General features: G+C 39.0%; 1 protein-coding gene across 3 annotated transcripts in view; it reads right to left on the bottom strand.

Annotated features, from left to right (window-relative positions):
• Positions 1-21,616, bottom strand: part of LOC119890330 (protein kinase C-binding protein NELL1-like) — a 284,276-nt gene that overhangs the window by 12,133 nt on the left and 250,527 nt on the right. For all 3 annotated transcript variants that reach the window (XM_038701547.1, XM_038701548.1, XM_038701546.1), the window contains 2 exons: positions 19,048-19,143; positions 7,738-7,878 (listed from right to left, as the gene is read on the bottom strand). In XM_038701547.1, the coding sequence (XP_038557475.1) occupies positions 7,738-7,878; positions 19,048-19,143 (237 nt within the window). The remainder of the gene's footprint in view (positions 1-7,737; positions 7,879-19,047; positions 19,144-21,616) is intronic.

The following is a 21,616-nucleotide window of genomic DNA, read 5'->3' as shown; positions in this document are numbered from 1 at the left end:
ACAGTGCTGAATACACACTCTAATTGGTTGCAGTATCAAGTTTACTGGATACAGAAATGGAGGAAAACAGCTCAGCCGAGAATTTATTGTGCCTGCAACAGACTATTTGCATACACTAAATGAAATCCCCATCAGCCAGTCAGACATACTGTACCTCCGCTGGTGAAGGATTAACGCCCTTCATGCTACATTCACCACATTCAGCCACAAGCTGCTGCTCGCAGATGAAGCGTACTCTTACATGTAGGCTCTGAAAAACAGTCTTACAACCAAAACACAAAGGCTCTTCTAGAGAAACCAGCTGAGCACAGCCAACCATATGAAAAACTTACACTCACACCTATATGTGCTGTAACACATGGAAGCACTAATCCTGCAGTGAACATAACACACATTCACACAGGCACAGACAAATACACACATGTGCAGAAAACAAATAAATCCCTGTGACAGATGTTGGTAATGAGAAGGCAACAGACAGCTAAGTATTGGAGTATTTTAATTATATTTCTTTGGTATGTCTCTAGACAGCCCATATGGAAAGGTCATGTAGATCACAGAGAGATGTTTCACACACACTGTCATGAAGGGAGAAAGTAGGAGTTTATGGTGTATTATCCTCATCTTTATGCACAATCTGTTTATTAAAGCCACCTGTCTCTCCCTAAAGCATTAGGCATAATAAACATGTTTTGAGATTCAGCCCACAGCAATAATGCAAAAAGGACTGCTGCTTGCAGCTGCTCTGGACCCTGTACCACAAAGCAAGTCCAACATACACAGGATAACTGTTTGTTATCTGGCTTCACTAACCCTAAAAATCGCGATCAAGATAAGCTGTCACACGGAGCTGGTTATGACAATTTTAGCCATTTTCTGTGTCTGTGTTTTCACATTATAAGCCCTCAGGCCCTGGATAAGTGGTCATTCCACCTGAATTTTTAAGAACTTCTCGTCGTCATCATTCCGTAAAAGTACTCAAATAGTGGTTGAAAGACTGAATTTGAACATTTAGGCTACTGAAAACTCACCCACCTTTATGTGTACACACATGACCAGTCTTATAATACAAACTAGCTACTGACCTAAAATAAACACATTCATATTAAACTTAATTTCAATAAGCCTACCAAACATTTTGCTCATAATATTAGTGTCACATAAGTAAAATTACATTTATTTTAAGGGCTTGTGTGAAACGGAGCAAATAAAAAGTATGAAACACATTTCAAAGCCATAAGTAGGCTTAGCCTACTGTCACATCTTAAAAACCTACAAACAAGTAGAAGCCTACAAGACTTTAGTAGCCTATTTCAATTGCTCTCTGTAGGATGATATCGCCATACAAATGTTTCTCGCATCACTGCAGCAAACATAAATGCAGCCTATAAAACAGTCTGGGATCTCCCAAACTGATTTAAAAAGAGTTGATCTCTCATCTGGAACATAACCTGCTCTGGAGCAGTTACTATGGCGATTGTGGTGTCCGATGCACATATGTTATACACCACACGATCACAAGTGAACCACTGTTATGGTACTGAAAACCCAGGGTTAACCCCAAAGTTATCTGGATAAGCTCAAATCCTGTTTCGTGGTACAGGCCCTTTCGCATACCCAACTCAACACACTGAACTGCAATAAAACAGAATTTTGCTTTGGCTATGACTCCAGAGCAGTTTCTCATTTCTCAGTTTGTATCTCATGGCCTCCTCCACTCTTTGCAGCCATGACTCCTTGCACAGCTGTATCACTATTGTTTTGAGCCTGCCGCTGTGATCTCCGTCAGAGGCGCAGAGCAGCTGTTGGCACCAATACATAAAGGCTACAGATCATCATCATCTTCACAATCAAGAAACATGTCTCTCAACATTATGAAATATAGAAACATCCCGAGGTTGCAAAACACATTACAGCATATGTTGAAAACAGTCACAGATTACAGTACCCTGCGCTATCATGCACTACACAGTAATTCAGTGTGCCTTTTGCTTGAAAACAGGAGAACATTTCAACCCTCTGAGCAGCACACCTGACTCCAATCACCTCAACTGCGGCTGGTGAAATACACAGCTTGTCTCCTACTACTCATCGTCGCCAGATCGTTGTGGTACAGTTACGGGGCAACTTTTTGAGCAATGTTGCTGGTGGCAAGTCCGACTATGTTTTGAACAGAGAGCGGCGGTGCGGGGCGGGTGGCAGAGTGGTGGGGGAAGGGGATTACGGTAGTAATCTTTACTCATTACCACTGACGGCAACGTTGCCCTGCACGATTGCTCTAAAGCTCTGTGTATCATCAGCTTTACTCTGAACTAGTCTCTAGTTACACTTTGTGTGAGTTTTTCGTACATTTGAAAACCACATACGTTAACTGGAAGGCCCTTTTAACAGGGCACTCATCTACAAACACTGAATAATTCCCAGATTTGCTGTGAGGCAAAACACAGAATATTAAGACTTGCTTTTTAAGTTAGATTGTTTTCATCAGCCCATTACCATCCCCTTAGGATTTCTGAATCAAGCATTCTTTTCAGAAACTGAATCTGAAATCAGTGTATACATTTTTGAAATATTCTTCTTACAGAAAAAACTAAAACAACAACCTAAGCTCTTTGTCGATTCAATTCTGAACACAAATGCTGAAGTACATATACACAAGCAAAGGGACTTTCTGATTTCTTAAAACATTATCCTCTTCAGTCTCACTAATTATCATTCCTAGTGCTGTCTATTTCTTGCAAGGCCATCACATACTCTTGGCCAACTTGCAGCTGTTGATGTGGTTAACTAACTGGTGCTGCTGCTCTCTTCTTTGAGCTGGCTCTCTTATTACAAAGTGTTTATTTCGGTTTGGTTCACTCACTGGAGGAGGGATATTGTGGAGAAGAAAAAATCCTGTTAAATTGTCATTTCTTCTTATTTCCCTTGCTGGCGACCAGCCTAATACTGTATATTGGGGGGAGAAAAGGCGGAGGATATGTTGTCACAGCTACATGCACTTGTCTGGTTAAGTAGTGACACAACACACACGTGTTCAAATTATGACATGCTTGTATCTATGTAAAGTCTAAAAAAGTAAATTCATTAATGCCACCTCTTACTTAAATGAAAATAATTGCTTTCACTAATCACATTGTATAAATTATATTTCAAGTCATGAATATGTACAAACAATAAGTTAATGTCCAATTAGGCTTGAGACTGATGTAAGTAACGTATCCGAGTCATTTGCTGCAGATATGAGTTATGTGTTGATTCTGTTAAATCATTATGATGGCATAGGTTTTTGTTTGTAGAAAAATGAGACAACCCAAGTGAATATTGGTGCAGTATATCTTCGACTTAGCCCATTCATGTAAAAGTGATGTGCATTGATGCAAATTTTGGTTGTTGTTGGTCTATAGATAAAAACAAATGCGACAAAGTGCAATGGGCACAGGATTGGAGAATAAATCAAGACACACATGAAGTATGTGACTTTTAATTATCTCATCTAGCTGCACCCCTCTTTTTCTGCATTGATTTAATGGCATCAACTAGACACTTGAGAATCAAACACTTAACCTTTTAGTCTTGAAAGTTGTGTCTGAAAACTTTGGAGCTTTCTCGTAGCTTGGATTCATTAGGAGCTATAATGTGACACATTATGTGTTCATTTAACTCTCTATTGTGGAGAAACTATAAGTGTTAGGAACATACTGAATATAAGGTCCATGGAAGCTTTGATGTTTTATTTCACCATGGCTCTGGAGACCATTTAAATTCACTATAACTGCTGTGAATTAGAGCTGGACGATATGACCTAAAATCACATGGACACACTGCACAACATATATCTGGATGTAAAATCACATCTGTTTGGTCAGTTGTCTATAAACAAGAGAAATGAATGCAGAAAGTTCATTATAAATAGTTTTTTTTTTACCCATGAAAGTGTTCTAGTATTGGTGTTTTATTTAGCATAGATAAATCCTAGGGTAACATTTACCAAGTCACACCTCCTATGCCTGACTCTTGAACCATCATAGTGATTAAGTTACTCATGGAAGAGGTTTATTAAAAGGAAGAATAAATAGTTTTTATGCAACATTTTGCAGTTTTCAGGGTCAAATGCACTGGTGACTCTGAATTAAAATATTTAAATCACTAATTGGATAAAGGACACAAAATACTGTCTTACTTTAACAGAAAATAGGAAATCACAAGGACAAAACATTTGTGATGAGACAATGCGAGCTGGTGACTCTGCCTTTAAAGATGTTCTGGATGGTGTTGAATCTGCGTGGCAATATGACACGAAGCTGTCATATGTCTGACATTACGGAACGTCTATCACTTTCCTTAAGAATTTAGTTTGAGTGAAACCACTGCCAGGGAAATGGGCTTGAATCATACATCTCCCATTTAAGTCGATGAATCAAATCAGACTGCTGATGTTGCATTTTGATTTAAAGGTTAAGTTAAAGCGAAAGCATTTCACTCAGCCAAGCGGCCCTGTTTGCCACATCCATTACAATTTTACACTGGTGCATAGGCAAAAATAAAAGCACTGACTTGGATTTGTTGTGTGATATTTAGTTATTCTGAGCTTCTGCTCTCATACAGGCAGAATGTCATCTGGAATATTCTGAACCACTGAAAATCCTGAGGTTCAGGAAATGTCAGTGCCAGCGGGTTGTTATTACTATTAGCAAATGTTAGCATGCTAACACGCTGAACTAAAATGGTGAACGTGCTAAACATTAGCGTGTTGAAGTTGCCATTTAGCCCACAGCACTGCTGTACACTAGTACAGCTCACAGAGCTGCTAGCGTGGCTACAGATGCAAGTTAAATGGCTATATTTCACTGTGAAGCAGATAATATATATACTTCAAAGTATAGCCATTTAAATGCAGTTGAAACTACAATTATTTGTAACAGACATTTCAAAATATTGCCCATTTTTCACCTAGATGAGTGGAGGTCTTTTGACTTGCAAATCACTAATCAGTGCTTACTGGGGACTTGAGTGTTGTTAAGAGAGTGATCCAAAAGTCTGTTTCTTTCTTTGTTTCCTAACCATACCTTCACACTATGACCAACACAACTTACAAGTCACAAAACATTCTGACATGATGACGGCCTCAGTTTGTAACAGGTGCACCTCTCTTATTGAATTTCAGTTTTAAAAAATCACATTTTGTTTTAAAACATTCATCAGAGCATAGCATATAACATCAAAGACTTCTCTTTACAAAGGACATTTCATAGTAGGGCTGAACAATTAATCGTTTTCAAATTGCAATTTGAAAGAACGCGGTTAGCTAATCATGAAGACTGTGATTAAAAGTTGTAGGTTAATTATACAGCGTATTTGACCCATTTTAAAAAGTCATGCAGTAAAATATTATTTCCATTGTCATCCTTGTTTGACAGACCTGCTAACCAATCACAAGCCGCATACGCATCCTGTGACGGTCCTAATCCTAATCAGAGCGAGCGTGGGCATTTTACAACAAGCAAAACTGGCGGGAAATGTGGGGAAATCGTGTCAGGTGAACCGACACAGGCAGTGGCTGCGTTGCGGTTTTGTCCGGCATCAACTCACATTGAAGTGTTTCAGCAGTGGAGCGTTTACTGCCCTACGCTGTTGACATTAAAACATTAAAATTTAACTAAACAAAACATCGCAAATCGAATTGTAATCACTATATCTGGCAAGAAAATTGTTCAGCCTTATTTCATAGAATCAGAAATCAGCACTAGTAAGGACAAGAAGAAAAAGAAGCTGAAATCAGAACAAATAGGCCTGTAAAACTATAAAAAAAAAAAAAAAAGTAGTGCAAGATGAGCATGAAGTTGAATTCTTTTTGCTGTTATTTTATTTGTCATGCAAACAAAATTGCAATTGTATTTGTAGTTTTCAATAGAAAACTTGTTGAAATGGTTTCAGTGTGTGTATCAGTACATTTGAATATTTTTTGGCACATTTGTACAATACTGTGATAATAGTGATAACCGTGATAATTTTGGTCACTATAATTGTGATATGAAATTTTCATATGTAATGGCATCATAAAATTCCCACAAATATAATAGAAATTTTTAAAATATATAGAACAACAATATAATATAACAAATTATTAAGGATGACGCTTGCAATGTTAATGTGTGGTCATGCAAATAAACAGACTTTCAATGCACTTTCCTGTTCTATGCGCTTCACATTTGTTTCTGTACAAATACAAACTTAAAAAAGAGGCCAGTGTGAAATTTGAAGCAAAATTATATTATTGCTATTAAATGTACTTAAAACACAACAGTAAATTGTTTTATAAACTTACAAGATGATTATTAATCATTCAACATAAATCTTACCTCTGCTCACTCTTGTCATGCTTTATCACTTTCTACAATCACCCTCTTCTGGCCCTCTGGTTCTGACAGAGCACCAGGACTCTTTGTGGGATCAACATTTTTAATACAGTCTATGGATCATTCTCCTTGATCTCTGGGGAGGACAGCAGGACCAACAGAATATCTGACATTTATTTCAGACACTGACTGGACTGCCAACTACCCAGCTAAAAGCTAACACTCACACAACGTTTGTAATAAGCTCCTAACAACAGCTTTCACGCTGCCTTATTTCACGGGGGTATTGCGCCAATCTGCTGGCTTGCTGCACTTCATGAAAGGTATAGAGCAGATTTTATACGCCTCTGAGCAGGGAAAGTTGGTGACAGACACGAGACAGAAAAGACGGAACAATCCGTTTGTGAAAAGCCACAGCCGACATGCCGCGACACGCCGCTGGTTCCTGTAAAGCCAGACCGCTATGTGAAAGCACACATGATTGCGGGATAAAGGCCTTTTCACACGGGATAAAGCTGAAAACCTTTGATCAGTATGAATAAGCGAATACGATATAAATGCGGATATTCTTTCCATGCTGATCTCAGTATGAAAAGAGGCTACACTCTCACTCTCCCCTGTCCCCTAACGCCCACCCCTTACAAATCTATGCCAATCAAACACAAGTAACATGAAAAGAACATAACAACAACTGAATGTCTCTAATCCGTGTGCTACATGACTTTACATACCTTAGTACATCGGGGACCAATTTAAGTGCGACACACAACCAGCAAGAACGCTGGACTGCTGCTAATCACCGCCAAATAGAAATTATATGCTGAATATACTTACCCGCCAAAGTGGCGGGTAGCCTGGCAGGTGTTCATTTTCATCCCTGAACTCTGCATCACTCATTCTTTTTGGGCTTGCACATGAGAAAGGGCACACGAAACCAACATCTAATAGCTTCACAAGACTGACGTGTGTTCCTCATGAATATCTCATTAAGGGTTGTGCGCGTGGGTTTCACATGGCATGGTAAGACATTTGTGCTGGAAAGGTGAGAAGACCTCTAATTAGCCTCCTTGTAAGCCTGCTGGATGGTATGTTAGAGCAAACACACATGCACCCATACATTACATAACAGTCGGTCTACATGTTAAATTTTCAAAGAGGACAAATGACACAAAGAATGACCGTCAAGCGAACATATACAAAACCAGAGATAAAAGAGACTTGAAGAGGAGGCCATGTGGTGACATTATTCAGAATTCCTGAGTAATTGAATACCGAAAGAGAGGGAAAATGTCTATGGTAGCTTGGTGATGGACATGCAGAGGTTTGGAAGCTGTTATTTCCAAGCAGTAATAAGGATGTTTTGAATTCTATGTATGCTCACCAATGCAGGAGCTCCCATCGAGCAGGTAGGAGCCATTGTCATGGAAACCACTTCTGCATTCACAGTGGTACCAGCCGGGCAGGTTGACACAGCGGGAGTGGTTGTGGCACTCAATCAGGCCCTCTGCACACTCGTCGATATCTGAGGACACACACAGTAGCATCAGCATTAGTCCAAATTATTTTCCCGGCAACGAACATAAACCTGAAACTTCAGCTCATTTTAAGTCTTCTTTGCCTGTTCTTTGATCTGTGCTAGTTGCAACAGTGGAGGCTGTTCCAATCAGAACAAACCAATGCCACAACAGCAGAGCTGTGTCAGCGGCACATTAGACAGCCAACATCTCTGCAGCCTGTCTGCCACAGCAGGGATCAGGATCTTTCAGAAATCACACCATTTGGCAGTAGAGTCATTCCCACTTCTCTATTTCTTCTCCTCACTCATTCTGCCGTTTCTACTCAGCTTGTTTTGTCTCTGGTATGCGGGGTGCATACACATGCCCAGCCCAGAGGCGTTAGGACTTCTCTCCTTCTCGGGAGAGTAAATCTCTCTCATCCATTATGTATGCCGTGAACTCTGCTTCTCATCTGCAGCTCTCTTGCTTCTTGCTGTAAGACCCGACCTGTGCATACATCCCTTTGGTTAAAAGCTTGACCTTCAGTCACAATCACCTTAATGCGAACCATAGCAAACAGGTAAAGGTAGCGAGGGACTGCTCGTTAACTGTCATGTATGCATATATGTCATATTGTCACTGAATGTACACAACCCCCTCTCTCAAGCAAATTAATAGTTTGACCGGCAGGCATCTTCCATATTATATAATGGATTCTAAGAAGGTTTTTATAAGTGAGCAAGGGTTGTAGAGTTTTGTATAAAGAATCCACAGTCTGTAAAATTAAGTTAAAAGTCAAAATGCACAAAACTTTTTATTGTTGTTCTTTAAGTCTTTTCATGTCAGTTTGAGAGTGAAAACGAGTCTGAGTAAAGACTACTTAAAATGGAAGTGGATTCCGGTGAAATCAGCCACTAATAAAGCGCCACCCACAGACTTGTTATTTCACAGACTGACTCAGACTGACACTAAGTAGTAAAAAATCGGTACACTTATAATGAAAGCAGTGCAAACTATACAAGCGAAAGAACATCTTGCCAAGTTGAGATTTAGGCACTGTAACTTTGCTGCTTCAGAAGCTGCTAATTTCTTACTGAATCCAATTTACTGTGGCTGTATAATTTTTAAATTGCTTTTTTCAAAGTTAAATGAGAAAAAAGTCACAGTTGATACCTTTGGTATCACATATATACACACAGACACACACACATTTATCTCTACACAGATAACAGAGAGACTCAGGGCGAGCCGTTTACCAGTATGGGTTGTCGTTGCGCTGTTAGCCTGGTGCACTGTAGGTAATAAGACATGACAGCTGCCAGGAGGGCTGCCCTGTGTCAGCCTCTCAGGTCAGAGATTCGGTCAGAGCTACACCAAAACATTCCCTCTCTGACATCCCACTGAAATATACTTAGATTGGAGGTGACTAGTGGCTGAGAGAAGCTAACCCTTCATCAAAAGAGCAGTGCTGTGTGTGTGCATGAGAGGGCATGTGTCCACATGCTTGGTCCGGTTATACTACATGCTAAAGGTGCATTGATGTAATTCATTAGTGATCAGATTTCTTCAGAGAAGATCAATGCATCATTAAAGATACAATGTATAAGAAGAAGACTACTCTCCACCTGTCAAATTCATTCTCCAAAAAAATCTAAGCGGTCCCATTAGCTGAATGGGTACCATAAAAGGATCCGGGGCAACAGAACTGTGACTCTGACTCCGGAGACATTGAACACTTTTACTTAAATTATGAAAAGTAATGTGACTGTGGTACAGATTTAATTACACACACACACACACACACCGTACACCAAGGGCAAGAACACTAGTCATAGAACTAAATTTCTCATATCAGATGATAAACATCACAACAAATAAATTAGTTTTTGCATTTCTATTGTAGACACATGAAAAGCACTAAGATTGGTTAGAACAATGCTATCCATCCAGATCCCATCCCACTGGTCTCTCTGTGCAGGTGCCCACTCCAGCAACAAAGATGTGGTCCCTCCCACAAACACAGCAAATTCTATTTAATGAAACACATGACTGGAGGTACTGCTGCTGGTCTGACAGTGTTGAACATCTATCCACTTTTTGTATCGTTGCTGACAGGATTTTTACCTCATCATTGCTATGAAACAACTACATTATTGAGAAACAAACACACAATATGATGATGTTAAAATATGTAAAGATACTCCTTGGCCCCGGGTAAACAAAGAGAAAAAATGTGGAGCTTAATTGTGATCAGATGATGTATTGAATACAAATTGTGGGTTGTTGAGTTTACAGTTTCCGGTTTCAAATTCATATACAAATGGAGTGAAGGGATTTAAAAAGACAGGTAGTGAAGAAAAAAGAATGAACATAAATAAACTAACTTATTATTTATTCATTTTCTTACCTACAAATATGTTTTTAGACTCCACGTTCTGTACCTCGAGTATGACGTCTTTTGTATAAACAAATAAGCCTGTTTATGTTAATTGTGGAGAGAGCGTTGTAAGGAAGAAAAGCACTAAACGGAGTGAATAGCTACAACAGAGGCCAAGAAGAACATCACTTGGGAAGATACCAAATGACTTCCGATAATCACTGATTGTAAAGAATCTGCAACAAAATTGTAAATGTGATTCATTTAAGTTTATCTTGTCCTTTAAACATTTGTCTCCTAAAATTGGGGAAGTATTTGAAAAAACAGCTACAATGCTACACGGTTCATCTGCTGTAGGTTTATTGTCTTATTCTATTTTTAATCAAATGTGCTGCAGTACAGAGTGAATACAATGCAAAATTGGCCACTTCTGACTTATTTGTATCCATATTAAAATTGACACGTATTCTAGTTTCAAAATAGAAAAGCTTTCAACTTTTTTTTTTTTTATCTCAATGCTCTACTTGGTGCCAACACACAAACGCACACTCCTATGTGGTTGTTTTCTTTAATCAACTGAAATAAACTCATTACCTTCCATATTTAGCGGGATTATGTGGAGACGAGTTTTATTCTTCAAGGTGGAACAGGATGGAACCATAACAGCTGTCATTCCCTTTTTGAATGCACGTGTACATCGTACAATGTTATTCTGTTCCTGTCTGCTGTGACAACCACATTAAGTGCTATCAGAAATTGTACCGTTTCCCTGATGTCAACTCTTCAGGCTTTTTTTTTTGTTGAAGGTTTTGAAACTTTCTTTTGTCTTTTTCAAAATAGATTTTTCTATTCCAGGAAACAGGAAAAAGTGGGTAAATTAGCTTCCACACCAGCTAACTTGAACTAGAGTGTAGTTAATGCGGTTTGTTTTCTGTTTTCTGGGTGATTTGTGGGTGGCACGAGAGGAATGTGTATGTGTGCATTATCCAAAGTGGACCGGGTTCATCCTCTGGTGAGCATTATTATGCTTTATAAATTTCATGGACAATTGAATGTTAAAATAATGGCCATTACATTGTAATATTTTCCTTCATGGCCCAATGACTGAAGTGGGTCATAACATGGCACTACAGGAAAGGTCAGCTGCTACCAAAAACTTGTATATTCATCCTCGAGTGACCATAATTATTTACAGAAAATTGCATGAAAATCCAAATAGTGCACCCTTTTCTGAAGTATATCCAGGTAACATTTTATGCCAATCTGAGTAGTTGTGACAAGATATTGTTCTGGACCTAAATGTTGCATTGAAAAACCGACTTTGCCAAGACTGAAAAATAGAAAATCAAAAACTAAAATAGGGTTTTCAACAATGCTTCTCAACACAGTTGTAATGATGTACCCACCAGGAATAAGGAGGTGAAACTAAAAAACCTGAACTGAAAAGATTATCTGTCTGATCCGAGACCTGTGATAATCCACAGCACCAATTGAAAGCACAGAAATACCTAATTCCACCAGGTCTCTAGATCTCTTTTTATGGAGAGCGATGACAGAGAGATGTTATTTTAAAACCCTATTCATCACCCGCCTTAGTAAGACCCGTTTTATTTAGACGTAATAAAAGCTAATTTCATTCACACACAGTCAATAATTCCTGCAGCTCATAGTCTAATAAAGCTATTTGTTAACTGGTGAGTCTTTGTGTGTGAACAGCCCTCCATTCTCTTTGTCTGTGGCAGTGGAGTGGACAGGTGACCTTCCTGTGCTAGAAGTACATTTTGCTATAATACACACACGCATACACGCCATCAAACTTTGTTAACAGCCACAGGAAGGAAAGCAGCCAGACAGCATTTCACATTTCCCCGTTTCTTCCATTACAATGCAAACAAGAGCACTAAGTACTTTTTGTAGGGCTTCACTTCTACCCCGTCTGTAGATTTTCCCAGCAGGGATATGTGACTTTATGACAGTCTGGACTGTGAAGAGCTGTGAGTTTTAGTTCACTGAGGAAATAAGAATTAATCCACACAGTTAAAATTATCACCAAGTTCCCTGGAGAATCCTCTGGCCTGCTGAGCTTTACATAATTACACCTATCGCAGCCTAACCTACTGGAAAAACATAGTCGCATGGTACATTTACAGTAATGTGTCCTCAGACAGAAACACCCAGGGTTTGTGTTTGTTGCTACCTGATAGTCTGTGACCAGTAAATGGGTATAAAATTAACAACCTGCTGGATTAAAGGAGCAGTTAAAGTGACCACAGACAAGCACTAATGTATGCATGCAGCGCTGTTCTGTACTACTGCTGATATCTTTACTAATTTATTTACCTCTTATAATTGCAGATGACAAAATGTTTGCTTGTTACAATAACTTGTTATTAACATGATATAGTATCCAAGAGCAGGAAGGAGATTAGGTGTGTGAAGTTTTTTTTGTTGTTTGTTTTATTTTTTGGAAAAAGCAGTTTATGTTTACAGAATCCATTTGTATCTCCTCAAGTGAATTAACGAATTAATGCATATATATCCCTACTAGGGGTGGGCGATATGGCAAAAATATATCACGATTTCAGGCAGGATCACGATATGATCACGATTCATTTACATGTTGGTTTTTAAGACTATTTTGCAGGTTATTGGCTTAAGAGAGAAAAATAACTATATTAATTGTATACAGTGAGTGTAGCCTAATGATCCATTCAAACAACAAAGAACTTATTCAATTTGTTTTTATAACAGTTTAAAGATTTTAATATACATTAATTGATTTGATTTTCCCATGAATGTGCTATTTGCTTATGCATGTTTAAAAACACAAAGACAGGGAGGGATTTGTTGCAGATATTGATTGCCGTTTACAGTAGCCAATAGTGCAGAATGTGCATTGCACACCCGTCACGCAGACTCTGTGTGGACTGGTTCAGCTGTCAGTGAGAGAACACTGGCCAAACAGGGACCGAACACAGCCTCTGAAACAGACAGAGGCCAGTTTGACGACAGGGAATACAGGACCGAGGTGGTTTTCTTGCCGGGTTTGGCTCTTGGCACCCTGGAGCTGACTCAGCTAATAAAGGACAGCTAGCAGCACAGCTTACCGATCTAACTTGCCATAGATACAGACAGGTACAGTTAGTGGTTTAGCAAAAAGTAAATGTATCCGTTCATCAATAAACTCTGTATATCACCTCGGTACCATCTTCCCCGTTGGTCTCCGTGTTCAGTTCCGTTCATGATGTGTTCACGGGGAGGCTGCTGAGCTCAAGTGCCGGGACCGTATTACAGAAAGTTCCTATCTTAAGTTTTAAGTTAAGATAGGAATATCCAATTTGGTATTACAGAACCAAATTCTAACTAACTTTGGGAATCCTATCTTATCTCAGGTTAGGAAATCCTACATACTCAATCCAACATTGGTTATCAACTTGTATGTCTGTTACCCAGCAACTGATGCCACCTTTCTCATCTCGCAAGCTAAACGGCTTTTAATCGCTGTTTTTTGGTCGTTTTTTTTTTTTAATGAAGCATAAACTGAAAATGGAGCAGAAACCAAATTCACGTAACGCTTATCTGGGGATATTAAAGAGAGAGACTGGGTTAAAATAGCAGACACAGTCACCGCCGCATATCCGGCATCCAGCGGGGCACTGATTCTTTCAAAAAGAAAGTACATTTACAAGTGATACGAAGAGAAAGGCAACTGTTGTGTCCAAAGAGCAGCGGAAAACTGCTGGTGACTCCTGTGCTCCCTCACTGACACCAGCAGGAACCCATAGGCTACTTTTCTCGGGAATACATAAAAACACATACATAAAAAAGTTCAATATATCAAAACGTTCCGACTTTTCATCAAGTATAAATATTAAATATTATTTTAATTTGGCCTACTATTATTATATATTTACATATTTGTTGTTATAGTATTGTAATACAATCTCTTTCATATTTTGATTGTAATTTTTCTATTCTCTACATTCATACTGAACATTAAGGTCAAACGTTGACAGGTGTACAGCCCCAGTCAGTCTCCCCACTTTCTATTCTCAAATGTTGCAGTACTTTGCCTTTGTCTTAACATGTTTTTGGATGTACCAAAAACAAGGCAAATTGGCCTAAAATAATTAAAAGTATTCTGATAAATATGAAATATTATAAATTAATAAATAAATACATTAAATAGTAAAGTAATAAATAAATAGCCTACTATTTTAAATGACACATACAGTGGTAGCTTCCTGGTTGTGACTGGTTCGAAATGAGCAGCTCCAGAGTTCACTTGACAGTGGTCCGAGACCACCTCTTCAAGGTAGACCAGACCAACCCAAATGCACTGCACCAAGGTTGGTGTGAACTCACCCTAAGATAAAGAGCCATATTGTTGCACTGGTTGACACATACCTCCAACACAATGAACATGGCTAGTTTCATCATAATAAAGGCCAAAGTGTTGCTACTGAATAAAAGTGAGAATGTAAAAAAAGATGACAACTGTATATGTATATAAACATGTGTTAAGGATACTAAAAATGCAAATTCAACACTTCCATATCACAACAAGAGTATTACAGTGAAATGACAACTGACAATGACCAATGGTATCCCAGGTTAGTTAAATTTTAAAGGATAAGTTCAGAATGTATCAAGTCTGTCTTAAAACAGCCCTCATATACCCAGTTTTTGATTGCTCTAATCATTCCTGCAGCTTGACTGAATCTCACAACTCCAACTCATATTATACTGAATATACACATCAAAGAAAGTGTGATGGAAATTCTTGTGAGTGGGTCACCGCTTATTGGAGAAGAAGGTTTCAGGAAACTCAGGATGTCTTACACAACATTGTTTATTGAACAGGGAGGCTGGCCAGATCAGAGTGCTAACACTGTGTAGTAACAAACTAAATCTGAAGGATACTTCCTGTTGGAGGATATTTATCCTTCCTAGAGCTACAGAGATTTGTGCAAATAAGGTTCACCCATCTATACATGTGTGAAGATTATATTGGATATTAGTTCAAAACAAGTCACTTTGTTTACCTAAGTCACATTGTGTGTCATTCAAGCCACATGCAATTCAATGCGTTTCGATCTGTCTACCTGTAATAAAACAAAGTAAAGATAATCTCAACCTTGGGTTACCAAGGAAATGGATCACAGAGTTCATCCTTATTAAAGCAACTGCATCAGACAGTCAACCCAACAAACAGAGAGGAGAGACAGAGTCTGACCTACTGTTTTAGAGAGTCACAGGCCTAACCTTTGGCTTACCTTAGCTCAGCAAATGACCCTAACATGACCTGGGGAAACCTGTGTGAAATTCAACCCTTAAAGTAAAGTAAAGTAAAAATTCCTTAACAGAAAGCAACACCTTCTCCCTCACTACTGCTAAGGCTACTGCTACTTATATTTTGGTTTTCAAAAAAGAGGAAGGTTGGGGCTTCAAGTAATGGCAATATTAATTTTAGAAAAACAGAACAACGGGAACATTTTGCCCTCAAGAGGAACATTTTGCCCTCAAGAATAGAGGAGGCAAAAGGAACACATTTTTGTACAATGGCACCCTGGCACTGGCTAAATCTACATCTGTCCACTGCAGAAGCACTATCCACCTGGAGGAGTAGCTAGTAATTATAACAATGAATAAAAAGTTTAATTTTAGTATAATGCTAATATATTAATAGGTTACACTTTATTTGGTCAAAGTCTGTCTACAGATTGTTTATAGTAGCCCTATTTGCAACTTGATCTTCTCCCTACTCTGTCTCCGCCGGTGAAGAGGGCAGACTAGAGTACCCACAGCTCGTGAGAAATGCCGGTGCGCAAGAAAATGTCCCGGTACACCAAAGAGTAAAATGTTATAGTGGTCAAAGCAATGCAAAAATGCACACAATAAATAATATGTGAACTGGGAGTTCATTGTAAGGTCAGCTGTTGAGTTTTTGATTATTTAGAGTAAAACATTTCAGAAAATAAATCACAAGGATCTAACAGTGGATCTGTGGCGGCTACATGAACCCACTGAAGAAAGACAGGCAACCCCCGGTAATGGATCAATGTGGGAGAAGATGAAAAGATAGACTCTGTTCTCATCGGCTTTATATTTAGATGCTCTTAACCTCCAATTGAGCTACAGTATATACCACAAAAGAAAAAAATCAGTGGAGCAGTGATGTGTTTTATTACACAGGAGGGAAGACAAGCAGCAATAGAGTTGAAACACGATAGAGGCAGATGTCCATGAGACATACAGTAAGAGTTTGACAGATGTAGAGACAGGCTGAGAGTGAAACACAGAGACAGACACTGATAACATGTCTTGCACGGAGTTCGCACTTGTACAAATACAAGTTTTTGTAAGCACTTTAGCAATATGATTTATATCCTTAATCTGAGGTAACTGGGACACTTCAACTGTCACGTCCGGCTCCTATTATCATTTACACCTCAACGAACACTTAAATTCCTTTCAGAGCTCACAGTTTGCGCTTACAATTCAAGTCCTTTCAGCACTTTCACTTCATCTGAACCTGTTCACAATCACTTGCACTTCAAAAGCCACTTTAACTTCTTTTAGTGATTCAACTTTAGCCACAGCTTGAATTTGAATTATTACCCTCATACAAATACATTTCAGAAGCACCTAACTATCAGCTTTTTAAGACATTAAAATTTTTATATTTACATTGCTTTCAATACTTCAGCTGCAATTACATTTATTCAAGTGTCTTGCTCAGGGACACATTGGTGGATGTGTCACAGTGGGGAATTGAACCCACAACAAAGGCATGTGTCTTATCCACTGTTCCATCACCACCCTACACCCTTACCCACATTATTCAGCAAAATCAATCACATGCACATTTTTGTCTCCTAATGTTCAGGATTTTCTTCTATCTCTATTATCTCTCATCCCCTTCTAGCAAACTAAACTTAACTATCTAAAAATCTAAACATGCTGTTAAAGTAAACTGTAATGTCACTGTTGGCTCAGATTTGGTGAGTAGAATTCAGCTTCTGCAAATGAGATATAAGTGTAGATAAAATGTTTGACATCCAGAGACAGACACAGATTTTGACATAGAGACAGAATGATTTTGCACTGAATCACATCTGTAGCAGCCTCAGGCAGCAGCCAGAGGGCCACAGGGAGGAGCCTCATTAGTGAGATGATGTGTTGAGTCCATATTTTGCTCCTCATCTGCTCCTCATTTCAACAGTTTATTTTTTTCTTTGCATAATCTTTTCCTCCCCTCACCTCTTGTAAAGTGGTTCAAAGAGAAGAAATAGATTCGTTTAGCAGATGCAATGTTTTGATTTTTCAAACCAACCCTACATTTTGTTAGTTATCAAGATTCAATTTATAGGCACAAATGAGCCAAGTTTCAAAGGCAAAGTGTTGCTTTTGGATCTAAATTTTCATTTTCAGAGAACGGCGTTGAAAATTAGCGTGCCACGTTAATTAATTGATAGATATTTTTTGCTGTTTATTGGGAGCTTAATTAGTCCTTGGTTGATTGCCAGCTTACATAAAATGTGTTGCACGCTGATTCCCACTGATTATTTATCCACGCTTCACATGCTCATGCTCATGTACTTCTCCTCCATGCACACACACAGTTTTGAAATTTCCCATAGAGATCAGATGTAGCACAGGTTGTCTCCAGTTCAGAAACTTAAAAGAACTTCAGCAGAATTTAGATCCAGACCCATGAGAAAACTCAAACCTGCTGTAAGTAGAAAAATTCTAATTTCAGAAAGCATTTTAAATACTGCTATGAGTTATACCTGCAACAGTGACTGGAAATGTTTTATTAGTTTTACTGTGTAAAGGACAATAATTAATATGAAATAAATGGTTTCATTAATATTATGCACTCTGTATGAATGTGTGACCTGGTATAATGGACACATGTATGTGTAACCTGGTATGTAAAAGGAAACCATGGCAACATGTTGTGGATAGCTGACCTGTAAATGTGTTGTTCCATGAGAGCAGGTTGATCACTTGTGTAAAATGAGACCACAGACACAGAAAGTTTAATAGAGGAAAGGAAAGGAAAACAGGAAGGAGATAAGAAGAATAAAGGGGGCAAGAGGGACGGGGAAAGGAGAAGAGAGGAAGGAAGATAGAGAGAAAAAGAGTGTTAGAAAGGATACGAAAATGGGAAAGAAAGCAAATGAGGACAGAGAAGGGTTGAGGATGAGATGATGAAAGGATGGAGGAGAGAAGAAGAAGGGAGTGAAGAAGACAGGGAAGGAAAGAAGGGAAGGAAGGAGGGACAGGTAGTCGAAGAGGGAAGGAGAGGCAGAGAAGACAGTAAGGAGAAGAGGAGGAGGAGGAGGCAAGAAGATCAACGGAAGAAGAGGAGGAAAAACAAGAGAGGAGAGTATGAGATTGGAAAAGAATGAAGAAGAAAGGAAATTGAAGGAGGAGAGGAAAAGAAAGAGAAGGAGAAAAGGGCAGTAAATGAAAAGGGGAAGGGAGGAAGAACAAGAAGGAAAATTGAAGCGGAGAGTAGAGAAGAATTAGCTGTCCTTTTCTACAGCTCTCCTGGGATCCTCAATCTCTACAGTGTCCAATTTAAACACAGGGCTGTAGAGATGGAGAGTGAAAGAGTGTGTGTGTGTGTGTGTAAGTAAGAGAGACGAGGAGCAACTGCTGAGCCCTCAGAGCAACCTAATGACCATTCCTTTGATGTCACTTCCAAAACTCTATAAACACAATAGGATGCTCCAGCTGAGCTTTAATTAGGAGGGACAACTGAACAAGCATAACATGTTAGGAGTCAGGTGGGGTCCTCAAGTCTTACCTGTCTCACAGCGTCGTCCTGTAAATCCTGAGGGACAGACACACGTGTTGGGAGACACACAGGTCCCTCCGCTCCTGCATCCCTCCTCACAGAAGGCTAGAAAGAGAAATAAATGTATTAGTTCAGTTAGTCATCAAATATTGGCAGCAGCGCAAAAAAAGGCTTTGAATTCCTGCAGTTTACGGTTTCGTGACGGCATTACAATGTGCAAAGTGGTTCCCCTGACTATTCTTTAAAGCAGCGTAACAGTTCTGGGATGAAATACTGACACTTCACTTGTGTTTATGAATGGTGTTTTTATGTTTGGATGTGTGTGAGCACTCACGATGTGCACACACACACACACACACACACACACACACACACACGCACACCGAACAACCTGATAAAATATTACAACAAGATCTGAAATCTGAAGCAGCATGTTAAGCTGGGAAAACATGAATAAACCTGATTCTGATTTTCAAATGGCAATATTGTGCACCTGAAGGAGGCACTTAACCAAAATTTTATTATAGACATCCACTCACACAGAACTCAAAACTACTCCTCCTCAAACTAATTTTGCTTCATTGAAAGTGAAAATGTATCTTTAAAGTGGTTATCATCTGGAGGACAGCATCTCCCAGTGGCTGTAAAAGTATTGGAGTTAAATGATGGAAATAGCGAGACTGGAAACAGTGCTGCCTTTTTAAAATATCCACTAATCAATATTTTGAAATGAACAATTTATCAAATGTGTATTTGTAATTTGACACATGCACAGAGAATTATTACCTAGCTCTGTGGCTCTACAGAGCTTTTTTTTTATTTTAGCCTCTTTTAACTCATGTTTATGGTTTTACTGCATATTTACTGTATAGTTCAGACTAAGGCATCTGTTTTCAGCAAAAATCTGATTGTGCTTTATGTGTGTGGTGGAATTCCTCTATCCCCATGTGGCTGAAAAACATTTACACAGCTTTAAAGCTTTGACAAATTATCAGAAGGCATTTCATACAAATATTTTATGAACTAAAGAAACTCTTAAAGAATCACTCTACCGTTCAATGGATTTTTTGCCCACCCATGTAGCTACACCAGATACAGCAGGACAGATTGTAGCAGGGCAAATACTTCTGTGTTATGTGTAAGCAATGTCGGTGTAGATCAACTGAAAAAAACTGTTTATACTAATTTATGAATCATTTGTACCTGACTTCATATTTTGAACTTACAAGGATTTGTTTTGTGTATTGGAGGCATTGGTTAAAATTAACAGTTGTAAAGCTTTTGTCAGCTAATGCTTCTACTGCAAAACAGAACTGAATTTTATTCATTTTTTTATTGGATATATTCTAAAAGCTCAGTTGCACTGGTTTTACAGCACAATGATGTAACAGGCTCCAAGGTTAGTGGACTGCTGTTAATTAGCACTTTTATCCTGAGAACAGTACAAGAACTTTACAAAGACTCACATTCACCCACTCATAAACACATTCATACACGATTGTGGCGGAACTGCGACGCTAGCAGCAACACCTTTCCTGTTCATTCTCTACACCTCTGACATTTGCTTCAACTTGGGAACGAGCCACCTCCAGAAGTTCTCAGATGACTCCTCCATCATGAGGAGTACAGAGACCTAAATGAGAGCTTCATTGGTTAATGTGACAGCAACCACCTGTAGCTCAACATTGGTAAAACCAATGAGCTGGGGGTGGACTTCAGACGCAGCAAGAGGCCCCACACCCCTGTCTTAATAAGGGGGGAGGGGTAGAGATGGTGGATACCAACAGGTTCCTAGGGTTGTAACTTAACACAATAAAGTGAACTGGTCAGACAACACAGAGGCCCCTCTACAGGAAAGGACAGAGCAGGCTGTTGTTCCTGAGAAGGCTCAGGTCCTTCAGTGTGTGCACCAGGCTGCTACTGGGCAAGCTGGTGAGGAAGGCCAGCTCGGTGGTGGGGATGGAACTGATTAATTATTGAATTACTGATTGATTATTTTTTTTATTGTACCTAACTGTTCATGTCATTACATGAGTGTATACAGTGTGAATGTATTTATTCACTTATCCATAGAAGTAACTGATTCTACAATCTACTCTTTCTTACATCCCGCCGTACTGCTGTGTCAACTTGAATTTCCCATACGGGGGATTAATAAAGGCAAATTTTATCTTAGCTAAACTGGGAAGCACACTTGAGGTCCAGCACAACCTGCTCTACCACCTAAGCTACTGCACAAAAGAAATGTGATAAAATCCTAACATGCATGGATTTGCTGGCCCACATTTTCTCTTGTACTATGTATTATAAGTGTCAGAGGGCCATGGCACCATGCAACACTGATCATTTCATGGTGCCATAACGATCCACATGACTGTCAGGTTAAGTTTAGGCTATTAAAACTACTTACTGGAACTTAGGCAAAGATCATATCAACGGGTTTTAATGTTAGATGGGACGCAAACTGTAGTCTGCATTGTCAAAGTTATACCTTTTCTACACTCGACCATCCAAACCTCCTTTCTTCAATGAGTGCGTTGGTGAGGACAGGCTCAAAAACAGGACTAAAAGCCCGAAG

Source organism: Micropterus salmoides, unplaced genomic scaffold (genome assembly GCF_014851395.1).
Source record: "Micropterus salmoides isolate LMB-PRFRI ecotype aquatic unplaced genomic scaffold, ASM1485139v1 Ms_hic_scaffold_6, whole genome shotgun sequence".
NCBI classification, from domain to species: domain Eukaryota; kingdom Metazoa; phylum Chordata; class Actinopteri; order Centrarchiformes; family Centrarchidae; genus Micropterus; species Micropterus salmoides.
This window is presented reverse-complemented; position numbering and strand designations above follow the sequence as displayed.